We start from the raw sequence: 22,621 nt of genomic DNA on the forward strand, positions 1-22,621 counted from the left end.
GTAACAACTCCCACATAATACTTCCAATTTACACTGGTCAAATTTTAACTAGCTTAAAAAATTGACGCCTCCCGGGGTATATATTGTCTCCACATATCTTGCCGTATTTGCACAATTTAACTTGTAATATCAACTTTTCCCCATTCATTTTCAATGGGACATACATTAAATCTTTTCTAAGTATCATTTTCCACGCCCGCTTCCATACATATAGCTTTTCATCATTACCAGGTGTCTTACACTGCTTAGTGGCACAGTTGGTAAAGTGCACTGTCCAGTAACCAGGAGGTCATAATTTCATAATTTATCTCTCAATTTACTTCATAAGCATTCCACATGCATTCATATCTTAGCATTTAGCTTTCAGTATTCCCATGCAATTTCTCCAGAAATTGCAATGAGAAAAATATTAGCCCGTGCTGACTGCTGAAATTGAAAGATGTGGTTGAATTATATGGAAGGAGATGCATGTCAAAAAAGCGGGAGGAATAAAGAAAAAAAGACTAATAATAATTTCATGGAAAATAACGGAAATGCTGTAAATACAAAAAAAAAAAAAAAGGTCTGTACTTATTTGGTTTTGGGAAGTTTGTTTTCCATCTTGGCAGACATTACAGACAAAAGAGTGTTTAAAAATATTCATGTGACATTGACAACAAGTTCTGCATTTTGTTTCTTACTCATGATGCCTCATTTAACTAAAAAAACATGTTTTTAAAATTTTTTCCTAATAATTTAATTCTCACTTTAAATTTGAAGTGGTTTAAATTTATCCAACATCTCTCTTTTTGAGGCTTGTGAGCATCTTGCGAAGGCAGCCTTTAATAAAAGCGGTCAAATTCAATGGTCAGCGCAATGGCTTGAATGTTTATCACCTTTGATGCTTTCCCGGAGATAAAAACGAGCCATTCCAGGAAGGAGCGAGGCTGTGAGGTCACACACACAAACACCATCCGTGGCTTTAGCGATGATAGTGACACATCCTCGCAGCCAAGCTGATAATAAATGAACAGTGAGATTCAGCGTTATGAACTACACTCTGCCTTCTTCAGTTAATAAGTCTGCTGTCATTCTTTATAGTGGTTTAACCAGTCCCAAAATCAAATATTACAACCAGCTACGTCTCCAAAACTGTATATTACTTAAGTGTTTTTTATGTACTGGAGATAACATCAAATATTCACGCTGCATGTGTGCAAGTGTCCAATTTCCCACCATCCTCCATCAATGAACCAGCCAGAGATCCATGCCTCCATTATAGTGTGTGATGAAAGACAGCTTCACAGAGAATAAGACATGAAGGGAGGCCATTAGTCAACGGGCTTCAGACCAGAGGAAGGAGGAGGATGTGACTTAATGGAAGCGTTTGCTACCTAGTGGCCTGTCTCCGTCAACGGTCTTCCTCTCTGGTTTTCCACATCAGAGGAATTAAAGCAAAATATTAGAAATAGATCTGCGCATGATGCAGTTGAGTTCCACAAAACACGGAAATCATGAGGACAAGCTTGGCAAGTCCATTACCATGACACCATTTGAACCAAATAAGTTTATCTTGGTCTCATCAGACCACATGACAGGCTCCAGGAATTCTTATAGTCTGCTTGCCTTCAGTAAACCTGTGCAGCTTTCAATACCACTCAGAATGCATACCAGTGAAACTATACTCAACATTATTATCTTTGTAAATGCAGAATTTGCAGGTGTATCTACTAATGCAGTGACAAATGGGTGTAAATCACATTTGTTCAAAAGGGGAAGAGCTGGACAATTGGACATGGCCTGGAAAAAAAATAAAAAATCTATAAACTGACATCTGAGAGGAAAAGGGAGAGCTTTGAAATGAGAATGTGTGATGGACTATTCTTAACACAAAGCGCTGAGGAAAAGCTTTTCTGCTCTTTTGAGCATGTGATTGGCCTCCTAGATAAGAATAATCGCAGGCTGATTGCGATGCTGTCGGATTTAGAGTGACTTGACTTTTAACTCATTTGCTCCTAAAAACGTATAAATACGTTCTATTCTAAACATTACCATGCAACAAAAGACGCATTTGTACGTTGTTTTTTTTTAATGGTTTTATTTTTTATGCTAGAGCATACATAAGGCTTTGATGCAGCCTCTAAACTGAAGAGCATGATAATGGAAATGGAAGTTATTACAACAACGGCCAGCAGGTGGCAGCAGAGTATGAGATCAACCAGGGCCATTTTGCAACAAAACTGTTTTCACCACAGTTTTAACCAGATTTGTGAATAGTGATGAAACTTAGCTATATTCTAATGCTAATTGCTGCGGAACGGAAACGGATAGTAATATACTTTTTTTTTCTCCTGATGACAGAAAAGACTCTAATCTTTCTTTTGGTAGGTTCTATGTTTTTATAGCAAAATAACAATATTCTGTGGGCTTTGCAAAATCAGTCAAAATCCAGTAAACCAGCCGGGAGAAGGGTGTTGCTTCAAGTGAAAATGGCTGCGAGTGAATAAGTTAATGTACCACAAACTGTTTTTTTCTGCTTCCTCTCTTTCCTTTCTTGTCTTTTTTTGTCTCTCTGACCTATGTGACCCTCACACCGAACAAAGAATCAACACCTTGTTCACCCGCGGATGCGCTTGACAAACCTTTCCCCATTTCTACAACACACAGCTTCAGGCAGCCAACTTTTGGCATTCCTCTGCTCAAGGTCACCTCGCCTGTGTGCTTACATGCTTCCTTCGGGCCAATAATGCTCTTTGAGGTGATAGACTCCCTCTTCTAAGCATATAGTGCGTGCGCGTTACCTCTGTGAGTGGCGTAGAGCGCGGCGAAGGTGACCACGAAGAAGGTGGTGGAATATTTGCCGGCGTTCACCAGGTGAGGGAAGGCCCGCTTGGTGTCTCGGTAACGCCTGAGGCACTGGATGAAACGCAGCCAGGCGGGCAGACACTGGATGATGGCGCGCAGGCCGTACGAGTAGCTGTGGCACACGAAGGTAGTCGAGTCTGCAAGGCAAATACAGCAAATGTTGTTACTTCTCTTTGCCATTTGATTGATATTATTATTATCAACGGGTGAGGAAGAATGAATGACGCACCGTTTATTTTGGGCAATAAGCCCTTGCTGTTGCTCCACTGCAGCTCAAAGATGTAGAAGCAGATGAGATACTCGATGTCCATCAAGACAACCACCAGCGAGTTGAGCTGGTCGGCCAGCCAGAAGTCTGCAAACTCCACTCGGTGAAACGGTGCCGTAAACACTCGGAACTGGAAACACACGACGGGGTGGAAAGACAGCTTCAGTTTGACAGTTTGAAAATATTGTCATTCTTTAATTAAAAGAAAAAAGAAATGAAAGGTGACAGAAAGAAGTAAAACTTGTGATATCGGCCTCTAATCAACACAAAAAATAATATAAAATAAATGACAGCAAACAGTCAAGACACTTTCAAAGTAACAATTTAACAAAATAATTCAACAGCATGGCCTTGTGCTAAATATATTTTTCCAATAGTTGTGCTTTCATACAGTTTTTAAAAGTACAAATAGACTGAGTTGGTTTGGCTGGCAACCAGTCCAGGGTGTCCCCCGCCTACTGCCCAGAGCCAGCTGAGATAGGCGCCAGCACCCCCCGCGACCCTTGTGAGGAATAAGCGGTCAAGAAAATGGATGGCTGGATGGAAATAATGGATTATTGTGGTCTCTGTATCCACAAACGAAAACGACACAAATTGCACGTTTCTGTAAAAGAAAGATGGGTTCAGTGTAGGTTTTGGTTGCACACCCCCACACTTCAGTGCAATAGGTCAGGTATGGAACAATCAATGAATTATATAACAATAACAAAACATTCTTGTTCAATGATCTCTTCAACCTTGTGTAAAACAATGCTGTAAAAGTGCGCTGCATCACAGTGAGAGGTGCTTAATTGCTTCGTTTAACTACTTGGGGGATCCCATTGCAGGGAGTTAAACTGCAATTTGGGATCGTCAACAATGAAGCAGCACATAATTGTTGTTGGAATGTGCTAAGCAGTTTACAACCGCACGTAATGGTATTCACCACGCACATGGCAGGATGCCTCTTTAGCACACCACAGGACACGCTGAATGAGGATGAATTTGAGTGTCAACTGGACTACATTTGATTCGTGTGCTGTCCGAAGTTGTAAGCACAATATTATGCAGGATGGACATTACTATTGTTATTATTAACAGAGCAATAGATTACTGCTTGTTTTCCACTAACACTTCCAATTCCATCACTTCAAACTTCCTTTTGAACTTATGGAGCTTTGATGGTAAGAGCCATCAATAGTGTACGCAATGTGTTAGAATGAAAACCAATTAAGTGTAATGATTTAGGATGTGAGTAAATCAGGCCCAAATGTGCCCAACTAAAATTTTAGTCTTTTGTGTTATCAGTAAGAAATTAGAGTATCTATTCATTGGTGAGTCAAAAATGCAATAAAATAGCAAATAGGATAGCAACAATTGTCATTTTTACATGTAGTGAAGCTGTGGTCCACTTTTTGAGGAGTCATATAATATGTAAGCCATTTAGTTTTAAAGGAGAAGTCAACCCAAACATTTACAATAATAATAATTATTTACATTTCATTCTGATGAATAATGTGTTTGTGGAATATGAATTAAGCAGGAAAATCCAACCATTTTCATCCGTCTCAGAGGGCGGCCATTTTGTCACCTGCTGTCAACTGAAAATCAGGTACTGACCAATCACGGCTCAAATAACACAGGTGAGCAGTGATTGGGCCTTATGTGAGCCCTCAGCCACAGTGACAAGTGACAAAATGGCCGCCACCTGAGATGGAAGAAAATGGGTGAATTTTGCTGCTTAACTCATATTCCACAAATGCATTATTATTATTAATATAATTTACACTGGTGGCGGCACATGCAACATATTATTGTAAAGAAATTTTGGGGGGTTTAAGGGTAATGTAAGATGAGTTTAAAATATTTATTAAGTGTTTTGGGATCCGGGATTAGTACTGTAAGCAATTGTAGTTTTTTTCAGCCCATTATTTAATTTTCTTTTTTCACAATTGTTTCTACATCACTGCAAACCACAATCCAGTAACGAACAGATTGTTAAATTAACTGTCAGACAGTTCTTGTACTGTATCTAAATTGTTATTGAATCTCGTGCACCACATGACATTAGCCAGAGGACAATTCTTAAACCTTTTGTAAAACGTTTCAACCCTCTATTCGCTTCCACCCTCAGGCCACATGTGACATTTAATTGCGACTCTGCATTTTCTGCCTAATGTACACCCTTAAACCTAGCACACACATGCACACGCACACACTGAAAATGTCAAAGAACACATAAGTAATATAACCTGTCAATCACAGTGCGTATTGATCGAGCCGATCCGCTGTGTGTGCGCGTCTCAAGGCTGTAAGGCTGCCGCTACATTGCTTTAGCAAACAATAATAACCCAGCTGCAGTTTGCCCTCTAATGAAATCTTTGTCTTTTGCCTCATCTTCTGGTTCACACCTGGCTTAGATGAACGCACTCTAACAATATTTATTTCCACATGTAACTCTTAATAACACTCCATCGCACGCACCTGACTGACAATATGGAGCTACAGCTCAAAGGTCCTCAAATTACGTGTGATTTAGTATGATCAGGCATAACAAATTGAGATTGCAGATGATTAGCTTGGTGTAACCGCGTACTAGGAAGACCGCAGGGAGACTTGAAGCAAAAGGACACGAATACGGGGAGGGGTGAAGGGGGCGACCGCTGGAGATTCAGCATACTGATGGATCTATGCCGGTAATGATTGCACAGTCACATCCTCCACCCCCCCTGGGATGAGAAGGCATTCTATTATCCCTCAACACACATACAGATAAAACACACATATGAGCACACTGCGGCCATGTAGCGCAGCTCAGACAAAGAGGAAAGCAAGACGGGAGGGTTTTGTTAACAGAAAAATTGCGATACATATCTGAATTGTACAGGATTCGTCTTTGTTGACACATCGGAACTGTGTCAACCACACAATATAAGAAAAGCTCAAGAAAAAGTGCACACAGAGAATTGTATATTTTTTTAATTTATTTTTTTATCAATGTTAGCAAAAAAAGGAAATATAATCTGCATTTATTTGTGTTAATTAGTGATCTCTGATACCATATTTTTTCAGACGGATAACAGCACAAGTAAGCAAACCTTGAGTAGTTACCGATACCGATACCAAGTACTGATACCACTAGTACTTTTGAGAAATACAATTTCCTCCAAAAAACAATGACAGATAATTAAAAAAAAGCCATATATTATGCCAATATAGCATTTTTCCTTAAAATTGCATGAAATAATTGACATTTTTCTATTCTTCTAATTTCTAGTTCCTGATAATAAAACAGCTAAAAGAGACACTCGGTACTCGCGACAGCAGCTGTAAGGCCAGGTATCAGCACTCGCCCATCCCTAATGTTAGTATTAGTGCTGTCAATAATAAAATGCGTTAATGTAAAAATATCACAGTATTTTGTATTTATTTTATATTAGGCGAATACGCAAGTAATTTAGCTGATTAATCGTGATTAATCAAAATTAAAAAGTGTGATTAATCAGATTAAAAATTGTAATCATTTGACAGCACTAGTTATATTGCTATCAAAACATGGAACCAACCAAAAGAAAGATTAGAGTCTCTTCTTTCATCCGAAAAAATATATATTTATATCTGTTTCCGTTTTGCAGCAATTAGCATTAGAATATGGCAACGTTTCATCAATATTCAAATTCCTGGCAAAAACACTTTCAAAAAGCAACATGGCCCTGGCGGATCTCTTACACTCTGCTGCCACCTGCTGGCCGTTTTTTTTTTTTTTTTTAACTACCTTTAAGCCACTTCATCAAGTCAGAAGCTGCATCAAAGCCTTCTGTATGCTCTTGTAAAACAAAACAAAACAACAACGTGTAAATAGGTTTTTGGGAGTGAAGGACAAAGTATTAAAACACGTTTTTACATGTTTTTGGGTTTGAATTAGTTGATTCTAAAATGTGTGTAATCTGATTGAAAAAAATACAGCTCTAGTTAGTATATGCATTTCTAATTATGTTAAAGTGCTATTAAATAAATGAAGGCTATACATTGATAGCAAAAAAAAACACAAATGAAGAATTAAAAATGGGTTGCATAAAAAAAAGTAATCAGAATATTTGTTTCACGGAATTACATGAATTCATTCTCAACAGTCAATTGTCTTAATTTTATAGCGAACCGGATTAGCAACGTTTCTTTAGCCAATCAAATTTCAAATTCATCCTCATAGGGCAGAGAGCTGGCCCTCAATTTTTCCGTCTTCTGATTGGCTGGCTAAAGCAAAACTTGTTACAGTCTGTTTTTTTTTTTTTTTTGAACAGACAAGATCCTAAAGTAAAACTGATGAAAAATGCCTTATGTTATCAAAAGTAAAACATAAGTAATTCAGATGTGGATCAACATTCAAATAAGTAATTAGTTTGTTAATGGAGGTGACGTTCTACTGACCAGCAGCTTGAGCAGCCAGAACCGCGACTTATAGTAGCAAGCCTTGAAAGGGTTGATGAGGAAGAGTAGCATGAAGCCGTAGAGGACGAGGGGGTTGATTTGCATGGGGAGGTACAGGTACTCCGAGTAGAGACACGACAGGATGCTGAGGCACCATAACACACCGAGGAACCCAGCGATCTGCAAAAATGGAAAATGAAATGAATGCAGCATTCATTACGAGCCGCAATACTGCCTCATTCTAACCTCAAATAGGTGCTGGTGTGAGAGGTTGTTGCGTGGATTGATCTCAAAGATGAGCACGTGGTTGACTCCTGCTTGCCTCCATCCATATGTGTTAATGCCCAGCAGGAACAGGAACTGGATCAAGAGAAACCCGCCGCGGTAGATCCGCACCAGAGGCCACACGTTCTCGTAGCGGATGAACACTGCGCCTGGTCAACATACAAGACAACAAGGTGAGGAAAGACAATACAAATCTTTCAAGTATTGGACATTAAACAGCAATATTAGAAAATGTTTCAAGGTGGGTGGGAGTTACCTGTTAGCACAAAGGCGATGGCGAGGATGATGAAGATGCCACAGTAAAGACCCACACGGAAGGTCGTCCACGCCAAAGCAGGCTGAAGCAACACATATCAACATTAGTTTTAAGAAAAAATAATAAATAAATAAATAAAAATAAAACAAAATTGAGCTGACCAAATAGTGATCATTCTTATATGATCATCCAATTATCAGCATTTTCTATAGCGACTTTTTAAATTTTATTAAATCATGAAATGATGAACGAGAATCTGTCCGTATTTTTTTTAGTTCACGTTATCTTTATTACTTTTCATACTGTTGTTAACATAAAAGTGGAAACAAATGTTAAACTAATAGAAATATGACTGCATCTTTTAGTCATTGATAAATAATTCATAAAATTGGGGTAAAATTAAAAATATGTACTGTACTGGGAAAAAAAACAAATGCGATATTGACTTGTGTTGAGGTCATTTTTTACAATTGCACTTGTAAGACGATGACAGCTCAGTGCATTTTTCTTTTCATATTAAGCTTTAACATGAAGTAACTTGTGAAATTCTGCACATTTTTAAAATTGTAAAATACAACTTGACCTCAGCCTCCACAAATATATGCATTTTTATTCAATTTATTACTGCTAAATTTTAATGTGGACGTTTCTGCTGCGTTGCAACTGGAATTCCCCCAGTACAGGCTTTCCAAGTAAGGGGCGGTCATTAATCGCAAATTAAAACAAATTAATATCAGTAAAAGAACTTTAAATTAACTCAAAATTAACGCACTAATTTTGACATCCCTATTCAAAATTTATTTTATTACGATTATTCATAACTCAAACTATGTGTATATTTCTACATACACTATATAACACTCCACCCTAACATTTTTAGGGGTAATATGTTTTGATACAGGCAACAAAAAAAGTGTTTTGTCAAAATGTTGCTGAAACTGTTATCAAGTTTGCCAGTGCACTTGTGTTGCAATTCTGACCTGAGCGGCCCCCAGCGGAGGAACTCGTAACCTCTTCATCGCCCGCTGACGATCTCCTCCCTCCAGCTCTGTGGTCACCAACGTCTGGTTGCACAAAGACGCATCAAAGATTCTGTGCATGTTTTTGTCAATCGGACGGCGTGTTTATGTGCACACCTCAGTCTCCGTGATGAGCTGTGTGATCTTCTTGCAGGTGTAGAATGGCGCCACCTCCACGTGAGCCACACGCCAGTCGGCCCCGCGGGAGGTATCCAGGATCTTGTCATGTTTCTTCAGGATCTTGCGGAAACCGGTGAAGTTTAAATTCTGTGGGCACCAAAAGAGACACTGTTGAATATGCATTTACCCTGCTATTTTGTTTTTGTATTTATCATAATACTCACAAAGACAATCAAAGTAAATCTAAACTAAAGTTTTTAAATGAGAATTTCATTTATCAAGGGGAAATAAATGCAAATCCATTTGGCCTGGAGTAAAAAAAGTAATTGCCACCTGAACCGTTATTGACACCCATGCCAGCAATAACTGAAATTAGGAGTCAGCAGTGCAGATGAGGTTTTGTTTTGTTGTTTTTATGTTCTGAGTTGTTGTCCTGCTACATAACCCAACATTTAGGGACATCATCCAGGTTCTGAAGTGCCAAAGCAGCACTTTTTTTTTCACTATTGGCACTATTGGTGTTGTTTGTTTTGATCAAATTCTGTGTCATTTTTAAGACAGATGACATTGAACACACCTTCCAAAAAGTTCAACTTTTGCTTTTTCACTCAATCCAAATATGAGATGAGCCCTTGTCTTTTATTTGAACATCTGGGTTAATTGACAATGAGATGGTAATGTTTTCCAGATTGTTTTTTGTTTGTTTGTTCTTGAATTTATGTGGCATGCCAATTCTTGTAGCCAACATCAATTCTGCAGGTTCTAATGCTTTAATTTTTTCCATGTTGTATTTGCATCAATTTATGTTGACCTTTAGCACCCTCTAGTGGTGAAATGTGTAATAAAACGCTAGACTGCCATGTTGATATTTCTGAAGAGCAACACCACATAAAGGGTGGAGCGTGGGCCTAAGTTAGTAAGTGACGTTTTGCAGTCAATTATTGTATTTTCTTTTTTCTTTTTTGTAAGCAGTCAGTTCAAACCTTTTGGGGAATTCAAATGCTGCTGCTAAAAAAACAAAACAAAAACTGTTAAGAAGGAGGCATTTAAGATGTGAGCATTTGTTAGCCTTTTATGCTAGCGGGCTTGACTTTATGTTGAGGTACATTTGTTGTATGTTGTTATCTACACTAATTAAGAACACGTTTTGTCATGTAATCCATGTTCTAAACAATGTAAAAAGCGCACTTTATGGTGTAATAATTTGTAGTATATTTCCTTATATTTGGGGATTGGTGTATGCTAATTTAGCTAGAAACCAATGTTAGACATTTTCAACACTGCACTAATACTTAATTTATTTCTTATTCCAGTTTTACATAAAAGAGAAGACAATAAATGGACCCTAAAGAACTTCTCGTCTGTTAACTGTCTGTCTAGCTGGATAGAACAATCACACATCTAGTGAAGACAGAACACAGGTACTATTTAAATTATTTCTTGATTCAACAAATCTGATGTTATTAGCTAATAAGTCAAGGATGTGGCCAGTGAAACTGAACTGCATATTTTTTTTTTCTTGAGTCCATGAAGAAGTGTGTTGACGGACATAATGATACCTGGTAGTTCTGCAGCAGGATGAGGCTAAGGTAGAACTCACTAAAGGCAAGCTTCAGATCCTTGATGTTGTGGTGTTTGCAACGCTCCTCCTGCGACAGGTGGAACACGGTCTTACGTTTGCGCAGCCCGGGCGGAGCGCTACTTTCGCGCTGGGCATCCAGAGAAGACTGCAGCTCATTCTGCAAAGTGGCAAAGCGTCGCTGGGCCTCCGCAAGCTTTTCTGTAGAGAGGAAGTACAAATCAAGGTTTTAGGGCTACAGTATCATCTATTCGTTTTCTACCACTTACCATGTTCGGGATCATTATTCAGAGTTCAGAATGGGCTGTATTCAAAGGATAGTGTCAACAGCTGTATTGTCTGTCATGATTTTATTTTTTTATTTTTTTCAGCTGTTTCATATGAATAATAAGAATGAGAATGACATTTTGACAGCAAGATGGTAAAATAATGCTTCAGGTTGACACCGGTGATCTTGAACACCTGCTTTTTATTTACAAAAAATAATAATTATAATAATGAAATAAATCCTTTTCTACATCCTGTCTGCATGCAGCTGTTCCAGGAAGCTTGAGCGCGGAGACTGTTAGTCTACTCTGAAGTGATATGTGAGAGGAATCATTATGTGGGTCAGAGATAAGTTACCACACGCAGACGGGGAGATAAACGAGGTGAATCCTACGGGGTGGGGATAATAAATGGAATTGAATGAACTACCCCATGCATTTATCCTCCTGTTGGATTGAAATGACCACTTTTGCATGACACTTTTCCTTGTCATACAGTTCAAATCCTGCTACAAATACACTTTATTCGGTTTAATAATTCTTAAGTCTAGATATTTACTTATTGTGATTGTTTAGTATTCCAAGGTGGCCTCGAGTGACTTGAAAGGCGCCATATATTTTTTTTTTTTACATTCTAGATGAGTTGTGATTGTGGTTGGCACATGCTTGCATTGTGCATTATCTGATCCTCTTATCACCCATTCTACAGGTCACGTTACCTGGCTTATTCTCTACTTGGACAGTAATAATATGGGACAGGCGGACACGCCACCAGCACGTGACGGGCGTAAGAGGCGTGAGAAAGTCAAGGCGTTGATGCTGTGGGAAAGTGGAATTCAAAACAGCTGACCAGGCAGGCACGGGTTAATGAACCTAAACAGACAGTAGGAGGTGAGTTCCCTTTCCACTCTGGAAAGTTCTCACGGAAATGTATTCATAATGTCTCAAAAACAGACAGAATGACTTAGGAGGATTTCTTTAGCAGCATTTTCAGCCAGTTGTGAATGTTACAGGCATGGATTTGAGCAGAGTACAGCGCAATGGCTTTAAGTGAGGTCACAACCCCTTTCACAGAGGCGAGAATGTTATGTGAAGTCAGCACACAATTTATCTCCATTGCTCCACTGCCGAGACGCTCGCCCACCTTAACTGGCATCAGATAAAGTAGCTCACCTGACTTTTCAATTTCTGTGCTGAGAGGATGAGGAGCGATGGACTTTATGTACTAGACTGGTGTGAGGATGCACAGAGAAGGTGTTAGTATTAATGGGTAACAGTAAAAAGTTGGCATCATACCAACAGATATATAATACAAGATGTCCACTGAGATCTAATAGAACAGTAGTTTTAAGTGAAACTGTCAGATTATTCAATCAAACCTCCAGCTATGCAATAAAGATGTCAGCCCTCAAAACAAATATGTCCTTCAAGAAAAATAGAAGTATGTTTAGTAAGTACTTTGGTAACTCATACTCTCCATAATACGGTCTACAGTGACCTTACAGATATTCATTCACCTGTGAATAATCTCCATGCTTACGATGTGGAACCTTACGGCAAATCAGCCTTGTCCTCTTGTCGACCTGCAGTCTGCAGTGTCTAAAAAAAAATACCTCTAGAGGGAGCAACTCAGCTCAAGTTCATTTACAAAGATACCAGAATATATTACGACCCATGTCTCACATTACATTGTGGGGGCATTCTCCCCTGCCCCCTGAAATACTCACTGGTCTGGCTCTGGACTAGCTCATCAGAATATTCAAGACTTGGGTAAACATGTAGTGCTTAAATATATTCCACAATCACATTTCCCTCCAGCACGATGCTTTAATGTGGACTCTTTCAATTTCAGTGAGATCTCGACATGATACCATTTTGAGCAGTAAAGTCAAATTTCAAAATGAATACAATATTCTATTTTTCCTAAGAGGAAAAAAGATGTATATTGAAGGTGCGGCATCTAATATTTCAACTGACTATTTGAAGAAATAACGTAGTTGATCGAATGTTGGTGATAATTACCTGAATAAAAAGTGTTGATTTTCAACAGCTCCTTCTCACAGGTCTGGAAAAACCTCTCTTCAAATTTAGCGTAGTACCTCTTCACGGTGTCCTCATCTGTGACTGGAAGGTAAACAGAGAAAAAAAAAATGTCAGTTCACTGTATATCATAGGCCTGGCCATTTAAAGTCACCATTACACAATAAAAGTTTTCAGGCAGTTGCTATTGCTAACAGTTTAGAACATGGATTCCAAAACATAAGTGAAATGAAAGTCTGATATTAAAAATACACAATTACAACCTTTTCCCTATTAAAACGGTTCAATAACTATAAAAGAATCACATTTTCTCCTCTAATTTATTTGATCAACTTATCCAATTCATAAAGAAGCGTGTAAAATGAAAGTAGCTTGAAATGTACTCTACAGGAGAAGCTTTACACAGGATAAAGTAGCAGCAGCATTAGATCTGATGGTAATGTCACCTCATAAACACGACCCTCATAAACATCAGCTATAATAGAACCACTGCTCGAAAGAGAGGCTTTCTATTCTACAAAGTAATAAGAAAGACATGCCCCAGGCAGTCTGTCAATATCCCTGCATGCACACATACAACTCACACGCCAAGCCTGATGAAAACCTATAAAACATTAAACAACGTCCTGAAAGCCCAACAGTTTTACAAGAAAAAATGATGAGATCCCGCCTTCAATCCTGTAAAATAAACCACATGCTGCAGGAGCAAACACTCCGTTGCAGAAGGGCAAATCTAATAGGAAAGGGAAACGGGAAGTTCACACAGCAGCCGTAATACAAATTAACCTTTCACCTGATATCAGCGACATTCATGGAGAGAGAATGCAGCGCATCTCGAACAAGATTCATTAGTGTAATGAGACCAGTTGTAAAATAAGAAGCTAGGTATATAACTATAGATACTGATGTACAGAAGAAAAAAAGCTGTACATTGACAATAGAGAGCATAGATTGAAACAATTCATCAAATAACTTGAAAAAAAAAGTTCAAAATACTATAATATCAAAATAAAAACCTACATTTACACGCTAACTGCTATGGCCACAACTGAAACTCCGATTAGTTACCCTGATTGGTTAACGGTTAGCACGTTAACTGCTAGTTGCTTTGCTGAAAACAGCCAACTCTTTTGTATTTATAAGAATATTATTCCCCGGCTCCCACGTCACTCACCAGCCAACCCTTTTAAGCTACACACACTCAAAGTCACAGATATTACAGTGAGGAAGGTGATGATGGCAACCACCTTTACATGCACATTTTGTTGTCTAATAGTGCAAAACATTTTTTTTTTTATCTGACTACTTTAATAGTTGATAACTAGTAGAACAACCAGTTATAAAAACATTTGATAGCTGCAGTTCTAGAAGTGTACAGAGTAAAAGTGTGTTGATTAGAATGATTGGTGAGGATGAATATGATATTTATATTGAAATAAGGTAACCGCAATTAACTACAACCACAATAATGTGGAAATAGTGCTACATTAGATATCTCTGATGCCAGCCGCATCAGCACCAGCATCAACAGCTCCATTTGCTGACCTATAAACCCTTTTGATGGTTCTGCTGAATTACTGAGTAGCTGGTGGAGTCAATACGCCACAGCAGAATGTGCTAACATGCTATTTTGCATTCTGCTTCATCTACATTATCATTCAAAAGGTTTGAATGAAGGTTGCTGCTGCTTATTGGCACTTAGGAGGAATAAACATTAAACAGTGATATTCACAGGAATTAAAACAAAGTAAAAAAGCAGGAAATGGGGAAATATTGTGTTTAAATTGATATGCAATGAACCGTACAGTGTGATGATAACCAATCTATTCAGTCATATTTGATACTGCTCATTCTGAGCCTGCCCAAGATGGCTACGGGCACATTTTTATGTTCATTAAACAGGTGCAGATTTCACACAAAGTCAATTTGTGAGTGAATTTATAGAAGATTATTAGTATTCTCACTTTTTGTGCCATTTTTGTTGGGTATTGTGCTGTGATATTTTGTAATGTCATAGGGGTGCTTTGGCTCAATAAAGGTTGGCAAACCCTGCTTTAGGTCAACCTTCAAAACTGCTGAATTAATTTCTAAGAAAAGGCCAAGTGGCTTTCGCCCCTGCTGACCTGCAGAATAATAACTCATAACTCACTTCATGCTCACGTGACGTGAAACAACAAAGGCCACCGTCGCCTTTGAATCGGCACACCAGGCCTCACTTCTGGTCTTGCTATCATCTGCTCAGCTGCTGCATGAGTACGCATGAACATCACTTCATTACGCCTTCTCGGCTCAGCTCCCGTAAATCCAATGAAACACAATCACCCAAAGTTTTAAAATTCATGCAGTGATTGCCCGTGCATGGCGCATCTTTAATTGAATCAAACTGAGTGTTTCGTGTAAATGTCACAGCTTCAATTTCGGCTGCACGCCGCAGCTCCTTATTAGCGCTCGTCTGGCTAGATGAGAGATTTAGTTCCACATCCAATACCGATGAGAGGAAGAGATTTTGAATACCGCAAAGATTCATCTGAATCCAATCGAAGAAAATGTAATAAAAACCAACAAATCACAAACTAATCTAATCGCCAGAGATTTAAAGGTGCATCTCATTACATTTGAATGGAGTACAAAAGTTAATTAATTCCCGTCTTTCTCATTCAATGCCAAGGACATATTTATATTTATATATTGAAAAAAAATATGTGGTAGGGTAGGAAGAGTATGTGTGTGTGTGTGTCACAATGATGAAGCGCCTCAGCGGGGACCCATAATGGTTCTGTCCCACCAAGGCTTTATTATGACATAAGTTTTTGCCTTCTCAATGTGTGTATTATCTGTTGAGAGAACATAAGCGCACACATGCCACCTGACGGCTGTAATCACTTTTGTCTTCACATATTACTTACTACCTGTGCTCTGACCTGTATTTATGTTCATGTGTGTTTGTGTGACATGGCCCTAAATCTGGATCAACTCAATCCCTAGATTAATAACAGCAGGCTTATTATTCTTTGACTCCCATCGTCACGATTTGATGCCGCATAGAACGTTTATTATTTAAGTAGACTTCAGGTTTACAAATGCCACATTTGCACGCGATGGTAGGTAATGATGTTTACCAAAACACATGTGGCATTAGTCATACTAAAATTAAATCCATAAATCTGAATTATCATAATCCACAAAGTATTTATGAATAGAATAAGGAAGCATTTAGCAGTGATTCTCAAAGGGCGGTTTGCAGACTTGTTCTACTTGGAGGTGACAATTTCTGAATTAAAACATTATGCTGTTATTTATGTTTATCTTTTTTAATCCAGTAAAGTACCTTTTTGTATTGTATTGTATTTTAATACACATATTACATTTACGAATACATATCTAACGAGGTTTACTTTAGGGTTATTATTAACTCATTTGCTCCCAAAAACGTATAAATTCGTAATACAAAAGACATGTTTATGTGTGTTTTTTTGTTTGTTTGTTTTTTTTATTCTAGAGAATACAGAAGGCTTTGATGCAGCCTCTCAACTGCAAACAACAGTTGCAGAAATTGTAGTTATTACACAAATAGCCAGCAGGTGGCAGCAGAGCAAAGGAGATCAAGCAGGGCGATGTTGGAAAATAAAAGCTCAATTACTCACGATCCAAAATAGATTTGTGAAAATTGATTAAAATTAGCTATATTCTAATGCTAATTGCTGCAAAACGGAAAGAGATAGAAATATACTTTTTTTTTCCTGATGAAAGAAGAGACTTTAATCTTTCTTTTGATAGGTTCCATGTTTTTGTAGCAATAGAACACGATATTCTGTGGGCCTTGCAAAATCAGTAAAACAGCCGGGAGCGAACGGGATTGCTTCTGTGAAAATCCCTGGGCGCGAATGAGTTAATTAATTTTAGGATTTACTATTATTAATAAAAAATAAATAAAAATCATCTTAATTTGTAATGTACACAAGTCTTACACTTAAATGAAATAGATTTACATATTACATATATAAAATAAAATATTAAACATTTTGTACATTTTTCAAATGATTTAAAAAAATTATTATTATTATTATTATTATTATTATTGTTGTTGTTGTTATCATTATTATTATTATTATTATTATTTCCAAAAACCCCATGTAACATGCAGGCAGATGCAGCATACAGACACAAAGAATTGTGCTAGTAGCCAGAAAAACAATTCTTGACTTGACCCAGAGTATTCCCAAAGCGAGTCAGTTGTAGCCGGCATTGGCCTCCATCTCCATCCCCCTCGCTCGCTCATCCCGTCTTCTGTAGATTGTATAAATAAATGATGAGACAGCTTCCCCTGAACCAAACTACCCCCCCCCACCCACCCCCTCAAAAAACAAACAAAAAAAAAACAAAAAAACATTATCCCCAGGTTCTTATATTTCCATACAGGAATTCTGTCACATGACCCCAACTCTCTGGCAAATAAATCCTTCATGGAAATAGTAAACTCACATCAGTAAAATGATTTACTCATACATCTTGTGCGCATTGTGAACAGTCAAAAAAATATATATAATTAGCATTTAATTTTGAATGGATTTCATCCACTTTACTTGCCGGTGTTTATTTGTCATTTAGAGGCACTTGATCATTTTTGCTCATTTAATTTTTTTTTTTTTGGTTCTGTGATCTATCAGAATAGATTAAGATTCACATTTTTTGATTCAACCAATATTTTTCCCCTGACAAAAATCTAAATATATTGTATTTAAGTTTAATTAATGTTAAGTAAATTCAGTACCATTTATCATTTTGTGGTGGGTGGGCAAACTGCATTCATCCCATCTCAATCCTACAAAATAAAAGGAAAGGCATGTGCACATACAAATTGTATGTCTCACCTCCATTGACCACATTTTATGACATCTCACGATGTCATGATAGCAATACTGTCGCCAAAGAAGCCATTATCACCGTCACGGCTAATCTTGTTCCCGCACATGTATAAGCAAAAGATAAACTGTGCTATAGCAAAGAGCAGGACTGACTTTTATCTCTAGTCTAATATTAACCTACTGAGTGCATAATATATGACAATATATTTAACTTGGCTTCCTTCATTGTCGGGCAAAAAGGAAGAAACAAACGCAGCACAAACCCAGTCACATACTCTCACACCCACACCTTTATTCTTTCCTCTCATCTTTTTTTTTTTTTTTTTACCACAAATTCTCATTCGGCCCTGCAGCCACAATTAAATCTCCCAATCACGTCTGTGATGCTGGCCAGGGGAACATTAGAAATGCATACTCACAGGCAGACAGGCAAGACCGCAGGCAGGTTCGGGAGCCGCGTCCCCCGGTTCTTCTTATTGTGAACTTTTTATAGCAGCAGACTGCAAGCTCAGCAGGCCCCAAATATCAACCGGCAAACACGAGTGCAAACGACATCACACGTCGCATCACTGCGAGACTGTTGAGCTCATACCTGCAGTGATGTCTGGTGTATGTGGGAGAATGTGATACATATGGTGCATTGGCATGTATGCACAATAATCCATTCATCCATTTTCTATAGCGCTTGTCCTCATTGGGGTAGACCCTGGTCAGCAATCAATTGCAGAGCATATGGCAGCAAAAAGAAAAAAAAATAATGTAAAGTATAATTTAGACAACAGTGGGATAACAACACTGAATGAGAAAAATTGCACAAAAATTCTCAATAACTTAGTCGTCATTTCATATAGAAGATTTATATAAATAAAACCAAGTATGTAGCACTCGTATTTTTTTTGGGTCATCTTTTACAATGACAATCACTATAAGCAGTTGTCGTGGCCGAGCGGTTAAGGCGATGGAGTAGAAATCCATTGGGGTATCCCCGCGCAGGTTTGAATCCTGCCGACAACGTGACATACCTGTTTGTGTCCAGCCATTTATTAACATGCAGGTAAAATAGTAAAAATGAAGATGTTTACCTTTTTTCACTTGTGTAACAGTTACGAATTTTAAAACGCAACATTTCAGAATTTAACAGATGAATTGAATAATTTTCATTCACCACCATGTTGCGCAATATTCCAATCTGCTGTCAACCGAAATTAACGTCACAACTACTCTCACGGGTTGCTTTGCGAACATGACGTGACCAAACCCGGAAAACAGGTTCGATGACCCGCTGTGTGTGTAGCGATAACGAGCAAAACTACGTGTGGATGACAAGATGGTTCTAACCCGAACATCTTAATGTTTTGTTAAAGCCATTGTTGACATTGTGTTAAACAGAAGAGTACCACCTTAATTATAGGGTACTTGACAGGTGTTGAACTCAAAGACCAGTGGCTGGATCCGGCCCACCGCATCCCAAATTGTCATTCATTTTTAAAAACAGTGATATATTGAAAACTTTTTTGTTACAATAAATAAATAAAATAAAAATGAACACTTGACTGAGTGTTCTGTCAGTGATTCAGGACTAATATTCCTATTTGAACGAGCTTTTGTATCCAACATCACATTCCTTCACAGAGCCGCATGCCTTGGATGAAATACGTAAATCCCTGTGACGGCAGCCAAATAAATAACGGAAGATAAGCATCAATGTCACAGTGGACCAGCTCAGGAATAACACTGATCAAACATTCACTGACAAAAATCCAATCTAAAAGGGACCAGGCCTGATTTTAGAAAAAAAACATATCCGCCCCAGCTTATCTTTATAGTGCATATACGCTCACTGGCCATTTTATTAGGTACACTGACCTACACAATGTTATTCCTATTAACTTTATAAAAATAATTGAGATTCTCTGACAGAGCGCGATGAGTTTGCGTTTGATTGTGCGGGTGTACCTAATGTTGAGTCTACTTGCGGTATTTGTGCAGTATAAACGTGAGTCTGCTACCCTATATGAGTGCATACGACAATATGGCGAAACAGACCTCAGGAGGCCACATAACAGGTTGTTCACAGCTAATTACGCATCGGTTCACCGAGCTGGAAAAATTACGCTTATAGGAAAGGAAATCAAATTACTCAATTAGAGGAGATGTTCAGGAAGAAAAAGGGCTGAGCTGTTATATGAGGAGGGAGGTGAGTCTCTTGGTCGAGCGAGCGAGAGGGAGAGAGAGGTGGAGGTCATCTTCAAGGAGGGTGTGAATTCACAGCCTTTTCATTGAGTCATTTTTTTTTTTTTAATTTATAAGATACTTCTTTTTCTCCATCATTTCCCAATATACTGCAACTATTAATGCAAAAACAAATTATGCATCTTTTTTTTGGTTTATATTTATTGTCTAGAAATTGTGTACAGCTTGAGTTGTATTATATTACTGGCAAGTGACCATCAACTATCATCACATTAGAAATAAAAGAATTGTGACTTGAATACATAAATGAAAGAAAAGACACCTTGCAAATACCCGCTCCAAACATTTTCCAGAGTAAATATTAATGTCACTACAGTGGAACCTCAAAAAGAAATTTCTTCTTAGTTTACCGCTAACACACAATATAAAACGCCATAGACAAGCTAATTAAACTAACATCAATGTTAGTAGTTATGACTCTGAACACAAAAGGTGCATCAGTACATGTAGAAAGGCATAATAATGTTCATATAGGCATATATTCTTCAACATTTGTTAAAAAAAAATAGTGAAATTCTTCTTTAGGCTTGGTGGAAGTTGAGGAGGAAAAAAAAAACAAAACAAAAAAACAGGAAAGAATCCAGTATAGACTTTTTCTCTCATTAGCCATGCTGGCCTCTAAGTTCACGCCTCATTAAGACAGCAATAATGTTTATGTTCTACTCTCTCTTCAAACATGACTGATAATAATTCCCACCTTGTCCGCGGCGAGCACATATGGGGCACTTCATGTCTCATTTAACCGCCAAATAACACCACACTGTCATCTTTTCGTGGCTTTAGCATCTTCTCCTGGTTTTTGTCACACCACGTCCTCCTTTCACTCTGTTTTCCACTCTCAAGTCTCCTGGTCTTCACGCCCCAACAAGGTTGTTAAAATGGTCCACACGCAACCCGCCATATTCATACAGAAAATAAAAGGAGCCTGAGAGGCCACAGATGAAGTCGTCAAGTTCACCTGACTGTAGTTCACTTACGTTGCACATGTAGAAACAATACCACTCAACCAGCCCACCTAAACAATTTTATCCAATCAAATACCTTTACATTTACAAGCTTAAAACATGATAACATTCGAATTTCTCTCCTGGACTGTAACACAGCAACTTCTCTTGAACGTGCACTGTGCCTTGTGGCGTCCATTAAAAAAATAAATAAAAATGTGTGAACAAGTACACAAGAGACGAAGGCTGTGCTGTTGATTTTGCACAGCCTTGCATCATCTCTACTTGCCCTGATCATCAATATGAATGGTGAAAACACACCAATGAAGAATCATGGTCAAAGTGGGTACGCCAATCAGGTTCCGTGTGTGTGTTTTTGATTTCATAAATTTGATGAATGGAAAAAGGATATTAAGTGTCTAGCAAATAAGGCCTCATTAAACACTGGAGTCGACTTAATGAAAAGCGTACACTGCCCTCTCTACTAGTACGAAATCTAATAGAGATGGTATGAATGTGATAAAAGCTTACGGCCAGTTCAGTTTGTGTGTCAACAAAGGAAACAAACGGTAAGAAAAGTCGTCTGTCCTTGCTGACCTTCGGAATGAAATGTATACTTAAGGGAACTGAATGTGAACACGGTTTGACAATTGCAGAAGAAAATCGTCTCTTCAAGCAAAGAGAAAATCACAAATGCACCTTGCTGCTTTTTGACGGCTATAATAACAGACTACCACCCGGTAGGAAGAAAATTGCTCCGCTCCATTTTCTGCAAAAAACGATTGTGTATGTGTGAGTGTGCAGTGTATGTTTGAGTGAATGCGCGTGAGTGTCCCTTCCTCTTTTTAGCGGGCTGGTTGGCTGGGACTGACATTGTCAGTATCGACACCTACCGCCCCCCCATACACCCCCCTTGTCCTTCCGTAGCCATTAGCAACCAACTACGGGAGTTGGCCTGGCCACTGCGGCAGCCGATTGCTGCCACATCACTGCGTGTCTGTGCGCTCGCATGGCAATGAGCAGGTGTTGCCGCGTCTGGACTCGGCGCTTTGATAAAAACATGATTGAATGTGTTTGCGCTGATTACTGCATCTGATGCAGCCTCACTGATAAAGGCCATGAGATTTAATCATTTTGCGGCAGGGACAAAACAACAGCGTGAAACATGACACTTGTCCTGCTGAACACAAAACTGCAGGCCGGAAGAAAGCGGTCAGCGTGGAGTAATCAATAGGCGTTGATTAAGCCTGCTCACCGTATTGCATGGCAGGCAACAGCGCTTTTCTGTGTGCTTGCAAATCAATATTCAGCTTTCTGATTGGGTCTGTGTGTGTATAGATCACAAAGAAGTGGAAGGAAAGAGCGGCCGACACCACCTGAATGTCAAATGTCCCTGCAAAATCACTATAGCGACTGACTGATAGAAAAACAAAACTATTTTGAAGGGCTAGTTTCCTGGAACACTAGATGACGAT

General features: G+C 38.5%; 1 protein-coding gene, 1 long non-coding RNA gene and 1 other non-coding gene across 3 annotated transcripts in view; 2 read left to right on the forward strand and 1 right to left on the reverse strand.

The window, feature by feature from the left end:
- The window catches only part of xpr1a (xenotropic and polytropic retrovirus receptor 1a), a 52,175-nt gene that overhangs the window by 6,273 nt on the left and 23,281 nt on the right, over nucleotides 1-22,621 (reverse strand). The window contains exons 3-11 of the mRNA XM_077535465.1: nucleotides 13,067-13,168; nucleotides 10,759-10,979; nucleotides 9,197-9,346; nucleotides 9,041-9,124; nucleotides 8,061-8,142; nucleotides 7,766-7,953; nucleotides 7,520-7,699; nucleotides 3,074-3,242; nucleotides 2,781-2,981 (exon numbers count right to left, since the gene is read on the reverse strand). Of these exons, the coding sequence (XP_077391591.1) occupies nucleotides 2,781-2,981; nucleotides 3,074-3,242; nucleotides 7,520-7,699; nucleotides 7,766-7,953; nucleotides 8,061-8,142; nucleotides 9,041-9,124; nucleotides 9,197-9,346; nucleotides 10,759-10,979; nucleotides 13,067-13,168 (1,377 nt within the window). The remainder of the gene's footprint in view (nucleotides 1-2,780; nucleotides 2,982-3,073; nucleotides 3,243-7,519; nucleotides 7,700-7,765; nucleotides 7,954-8,060; nucleotides 8,143-9,040; nucleotides 9,125-9,196; nucleotides 9,347-10,758; nucleotides 10,980-13,066; nucleotides 13,169-22,621) is intronic.
- Nucleotides 9,197-12,203, forward strand: LOC144027697 (uncharacterized). The gene is made up of 3 exons (XR_013285511.1): nucleotides 9,197-9,332; nucleotides 10,513-11,428; nucleotides 11,754-12,203. It is a non-coding gene; the product is annotated as an uncharacterized LOC144027697 (long non-coding RNA).
- Nucleotides 18,882-18,963, forward strand: trnas-aga (transfer RNA serine (anticodon AGA)). The gene has a single exon. It is a non-coding gene; the product is annotated as a tRNA-Ser (tRNA).

This window comes from Festucalex cinctus, chromosome 10 (genome assembly GCF_051991245.1).
Source record: "Festucalex cinctus isolate MCC-2025b chromosome 10, RoL_Fcin_1.0, whole genome shotgun sequence".
NCBI classification, from domain to species: domain Eukaryota; kingdom Metazoa; phylum Chordata; class Actinopteri; order Syngnathiformes; family Syngnathidae; genus Festucalex; species Festucalex cinctus.